Here is a 6,075-nt window from a genome sequence, read left to right on the forward strand (position 1 = left end):
GTGCTATATTGATACACTATACATCCATGTCCAACTTCTCCGTCTAGCAATATCTCAAAAATTCGAACCTTGCATAATTCAACTTAAATTAAAATATTTCTATCATTTGGTAATAAGAAGTTATAAAAATGATAAAATTAGTCATTTCCATAATGTCTAGCATAAGTAAAGGGAATATACCTGGTATGTTCCTTAAGAGAGCAAGTGAGGGCCATATTTATGCCTCAAATCTTTCGTATTTGCAAATCTGCTTGTTAAATCTTGATATTTCCAAAATTACTCCCACATACCCCTTAAATTTAATACCAGTCCATTAGGATAGCCTAAGAATGAAAAAACCTTTTTCCCAAATTGTTAAATCGACTGCATGGTCCTTTTTCTTCATTTATATATAGTAAGGATCATTCCGTCTATTACATCGACAATTTAGCATATCATTTTTTTTCTTTACCTTAACTCATGCTTAGATCTACTCTTAGGTTTATTGCCCTCATCATCTACCATCATTCACTCCTATCTTGCTCACTTGTTTTTTTCCTCTGCGCATGCCCAAACAATCTCAATCCACAACCCTTTTTTATACTGAATTGACATTTACCTCATTTTCCTTTAAATAAAGGATATTAGACTAAATGAAAATGCATCTCTTTTGTTAGATATATGCATCTCATGCCATCGTCTTGATGCAGTACCCATTACCCACCCTTTCAAACCATATATTACCAACTGCCTGAACGGATCCTCTTGTATAGTTCATAATTTTTGGATTTGAGGATAAGAGGATTAATGCTGGAAATGAGGAAAAAGAGAATAAGATAATAAAATGAAGAATTAAAACTACCTGGAAACCCCCCTTCACCCCTCCAGTGTTGATTTCTTAACTAGAATAATGGTGGTAGCCACGCTGTCTTTCCTTTCTCCCCGAAAATAAAAGCAAGGTTTATTTCAAGTTGAAGGATTTCTTATACTGTAAGGTAACTGACAGCTGGTTTGATCATTAGAGATTTAGACCCGAAACAAATCCAGATGCATTATATATTTCCCTGTTTGAATTACCTGATCTAAATAAACCCACAACTTTTAAAAGGTTCGGTCAAGTTAATGTCATTTTTTATATAAAACCTTTCCTAATAAATGAAAAATAGTTGTCAAATATGTCCTGTTTATCCAAATCTTCTGTGCTATACCCTTTACAATATTCTATTTGCTCATTAATCCTAAGCAATTCAGATTTTTTATGGTATAATTCTTCCACTTGTGTTTTGTGTATAGAAGGTGAATAATTGCTCACCATATGAAGATATAGATGTAGGAAAAAAAATCATCTTTTGCAGTATCTCAATTAGTAAATAAACTTAGATTCGAGGAGTAGACGAGAAACATGGAAAAAAAGGAGAAAGAGAATGAGGAAATAGAGGCAAACGGAAGAGGAAGAATGATGTAGCATATAGTAGAACAACAAGGCACATTGAGAAATGAGGTGCAGGGCGTACCAAGTTGCATCTAGGCACACGCCTTGCTTACACAGTGCACTCTGCACCTCATGATGGGCATGCTGCTGTGCCCCAAAGCATTCTGCTCCCCAGTGCGATTGTGTTGGTGCACCCAAAACAACATTGTCCACAGCTCTATAACATTTAATAGCTGGTTTGGATTTGTTCATCGTCATGTTGTCGATCATCAGTCAGTGAATGAGATATCCTAAGATAGCTTGGAACGATCAGCAAGGTGAAGGTGATGGGATGGTGAGATGGTGAGGTTGATGGGATTGTGAGATCTTTAAGAGTAGGTCAATAAGGTGGCGTGATGAGGACTGTGCATGTAAACATTGTGATATCTGATGAGATTGGTGGCAAGTTAAGATTGAGGATGCTATTAGGTAGATATAGCAAGGTCAACGTGGTGGATTTGGAAATGGGATCAGATCTCTTTTTTATTATCAATTGAAACTAGGTAGAATTTGAGTCATCCTTTAGGGGAACCTACTCAAAATATATATTACTTAACACATAGTATGTTATCATGTTAGGAGAAATATAAAATCAAAGTAAAGTTCATGATTTTTAACACTTGTATTGGTGAGGATTCTCAGAACCACTCTTCTAAAAGTAAAACATAGAAATCAACATGCTAGATACTAAGAATTATGTGACCTATTAATTTTTCTCGAAAGGGTCCCTCTTTAGAATTAGGCTCCGCAATTGAAAGATTCGTCCTGCTGCTGATGGAAATGCAGTATTTTTTTAAAAAATGAATTTGGTAGGAAAATTCAAATGCCAGTAACTGAACCATTCTTCTTTTCCTTCGTTCAGCTAAGTAGAATGTTTCAATCTGTGATCTTTATGTTCTGACTCCAATTTCTTTTTTGACATAAAATTGGGAAAGCTATTGTTTTCTTTATGCGTCCACAGATGTGCGTATGCATGTGACATGGTATGGTGTACGTGAACAGAATCCATTGCACTAAAGGAACTTTGCATCTGAAGTTCATTGTTTCTTCCTAATTCTACTATCAGTTCTTTTTTCACTTAAGTTGGAGAATCTTTTTTTTTTTTCATACCACAGATGTGTGCTTGCGCACGCGCACTCATGTAAGAGTATATAGGTCAGTAGGTAGGTAGGTAGAAATGGCCTGGGCTGTGAGCTTGCAGTATAGGAAATTGCCAATGCCAGGCTCTCGAATACACGTTATGGATCGTCCTGATGGATGATCTACACAAATCATCATGAGTTACTCCCCTCTTTAAAGGCATGTGAATAGGAAATTGTGTGACGTCTTAAAAATTACATTGATTTTGCTACCATCTGCTGCAAGGTAAAAATGAATCTCCAGACAACTTTTTTATTTAATAAATGTTCAAGGGGGTAAAGATCATTATGAACGCTGTGGATCGTCTATTTTAATAACGCATCATGGTACTTTTGACTTTTGAGTGGTCGTTTTAGCAAATTTCTCATGGGCTGCTCATCTCCTATATGTCTATCGTCATCATTATCATCGTTTAGTTTCATGAAACATATTCAGCTTCTGCTTTGCATTGTTTGCAGGTGAATAATAACTTGCTATTGGTTGGCAATGCAAACCGAGAAATCAGTGTACATCCTAATTCCTCTTGTTCACATTTTATTAGTTTTTTAGTGGGATGGAATGCCTAGAAGGAACACTTTTTTTGTAAATCCTGTAAAGTTCTATTGGATATGTAAAATCCCAAACTTCATTTGGAATCTGAAGTTTTTCTCTTTTTGTTTTGTTTCTAATTTATGATTTACATCGCTTCATTGCTCACAGTTGGAATCGTTCTTCAGGTGATAAATTTTAGCACGGGAAGGGTTATTAATAAAGCTCTTTTTGGAAATGAGATAACAGCAATGGATAATGCTCACACTGGTCAGCTTACTTTTGCTGGTGATACACAGGTCTGCATCTATTATTATCATATTAATTTGCTAAAAGGGTATTTCCAGAATACTGCAATTTGAGTGAAAATCACAGGGATGCATATACACTGTTAGTGTGAACACCCATAAAGGGTCAATATTCAGGTCCCATCAGAATAGAAGTAGCAGGAGCAGGTCTCCAATCACAACCATAGAGTATCGTACTTTCTCTCTTGTTGTACGAGGTCCTGTACTACTTGTCTCTGCTCAAGATGGAACCCTTTGTTTCTTCAGGTTCTACTTTTCATAAGCAAGTTGATTTTGGATACTCTACTCTTGTCCGTAGATAGCTATTCATTAGTTGAGCATGGTGTATTTGGCAGTGTTGCTTTGGAGGTACAAGGATATTTGACTCTCCTGTGCTCGCTTAAATTAGCTCCCCGTGTGCACAGTATACGAGCTTCTTTTTGTCCCCTACTTTCCCTTGAAAAAGGAGAATTCGTAGGTATGTGCTATATAACATGAACTGCAGCAATTAAATAAGTTTTTCTCTTCTCGCGACTTTCTACTACGACCAGCGAATAATGCATGGCCAGCCATATATTAATTAATGAAAGAAAGGAGGATTTTTTGGATTGGGGGGGGGGGGGGGGGGTCAAACAGAGCTATAAACTCATATCTTCTTATAATGAGTGCGTTCCAAGATCTTTTCTTTAATAGAGAATCACAATTGAAGATTAGAATATGCATAGTACACTACTTCGGACATGATCTGATAAATACAAGCTTTAACAGTAGTACCTTAAAGGTCATAAGAGCAAAGTGGTCATCCAAATAAAAATGATAGTTTAGAGGTACAGTACATCCTTAGCAACATGGTTATTGATTTTCAGTTATAGCTCATAATTTCGGCGTTAACTTTTCAAAAATTCCAGTTACACAGTAAGCTATGCTATGAACAAGTCAATTTTGTTCTCATCTACATTTTTCTGTTTTAGATTACTGTATTAGGTAAAGCAGGAAACTGACACTCTTTTGCTGAACTTGAAGTTTCTGGCAGTGAGGACTCGAATGTTTACTTCTATGATTTGACTAAACCAAAGCATGCATGTGTAAATAAGCTACAGGTTTGTAATTTCTAAAAAAAATTCATTACTTTTGAGCCGTGGGATCTCTTTTTATTGCCACTCATGTATTATTTTGGTGCAGGGACATGGTTCTCCAGTCATTGGAGTTGCCTGGAATCATGGGGAGAACTTGCTGGCCTCCTCTGATTCTGATGGAACAGTGATTGTATGGAAACGAGCAAAGACAAGTTAATACTTTTTCATAACGCCCGCAAAAGCTTTGTTTTCTTCCTCACAGGGAAAATGAGAAATTATTTTCAGATTCAGATTTGGGCATTATTCTTTAGTTGCACAGGTTAGATACCAAGTAGACATACTACATGTTCATTCAGATGTATACTATAAAGCCATTGTTCCGTTTCCCCCTTCAAGACTTGAATCAGTGTAGAGTAATGTTGTATCAAATTTTGTTATTCTTTTATTCTCTTTCTGCAAGTCTTGTACTATTAATTAGCGCTGTATTTCCAACAAACATATCAATATGCAATAATAAGAAATCCATTGGACATGTTGAATCATGCATTTTCTGTTACCTTTATAACTTACCAAAAATACTTTTGAGATATAGCCGTTTGCTTTAGTAGTGCAATTGAGATTGTACAATACTGAATAAGTTGACTTGGGGCTAAGGTTACAGAAAGCATTAGCAGCAGCCTAGGCGTTAGACTCGATGTTTAGAGCCTATATAAGGCTTAGACAGTTTTCCTAATTTTTAAATACAATAAAGATAGTAAATACATATGTTAAAGCTTAGGTGCCTGTTGACGAATGTGTGGATTTCTTGCTTCATTTAAGTGGTGGTGAAGGAGGTTTTGTTGAAGGTCAGAGGAGGTAGAGGAAGCGTTCATAGTTAGAGGTTGAAGGAGATTGTAATAGAAAATCACGATCAAAACTTAAATGATGGTGTAATCTACATGAGCAGCCCACGCTTCCCTAGGTGCTCCCCAAAACCTAGGTGGGCAACTTAGGTACCACCCAGATGTTAGGCGCTAGATGGTCGGTCTAGGTACTGTCTAGAACTAATGTCAACTAGGTGGACTAGGCGGAGATTTTTTTTTAAAACATTGTTTGGGCCCGATTCAGTTTGAAAGTTGTAGGAAATGAAAGAAAAACAAATTGCACTTACAAATATAACTATATAAGTCAACAATTATTTATAACTCAAATGTCAATAACAGACGATCCACGCTAGTTTAAACCTATTAAAGAAAATCGTCAAATCTAAATTTTCATAAGTAGAATTTTAAATAAGGACAAATTTTCAAAACCAACCCATTTGGGTTTTTAATTGCAAAAAACGACCGGTTTTGAAAATATTTACAAAAACCGACATGTTTTCAGTCAAGGGCTGAAAACAGGTCGGTTTTTTTAAATTTTTTCAGGAAACTTCACGGGAGCTGAACTCCCGTGAAGTTTTTTCTCATAACAAAACTTCACGGGAATTGAACTCCCGTGAAGTTTGGGAAAAAAAGTTTTAAAAACCGACCCAGTTTCAACCAACTGGGTCGGTTTTTATAATTAAAATTAAAATAGGTCGTTTTGTTTTAAAAACCGACCCAGTTTCAACCAA

General features: G+C 36.1%; 1 protein-coding gene across 2 annotated transcripts in view; it reads left to right on the forward strand.

The window, feature by feature from the left end:
* The window catches only part of LOC109849160 (WD repeat-containing protein 13), a 21,081-nt gene extending 16,044 nt beyond the window's left edge, over positions 1 to 5,037 (forward strand). The window contains exons 7-12 of one of the 2 annotated variants that reach the window (XM_020418975.1): positions 3,049 to 3,096; positions 3,307 to 3,417; positions 3,494 to 3,672; positions 3,762 to 3,883; positions 4,429 to 4,505; positions 4,588 to 5,037. In XM_020418975.1, coding sequence (XP_020274564.1) covers positions 3,049 to 3,096; positions 3,307 to 3,417; positions 3,494 to 3,672; positions 3,762 to 3,883; positions 4,429 to 4,505; positions 4,588 to 4,698 — 648 coding nt within the window. In that variant the 3' untranslated portion in view covers positions 4,699 to 5,037. Of the gene's footprint in view, positions 1 to 3,048; positions 3,097 to 3,306; positions 3,418 to 3,493; positions 3,673 to 3,761; positions 3,884 to 4,376; positions 4,506 to 4,587 lie in introns of those variants that run through there. The other variant, XM_020418976.1, reaches the window with a different exon arrangement.

Source organism: Asparagus officinalis, chromosome 7, assembly GCF_001876935.1.
Source record: "Asparagus officinalis chromosome 7, Aspof.V1, whole genome shotgun sequence".
Classification (NCBI taxonomy): Eukaryota; Viridiplantae; Streptophyta; class Magnoliopsida; order Asparagales; family Asparagaceae; genus Asparagus; species Asparagus officinalis.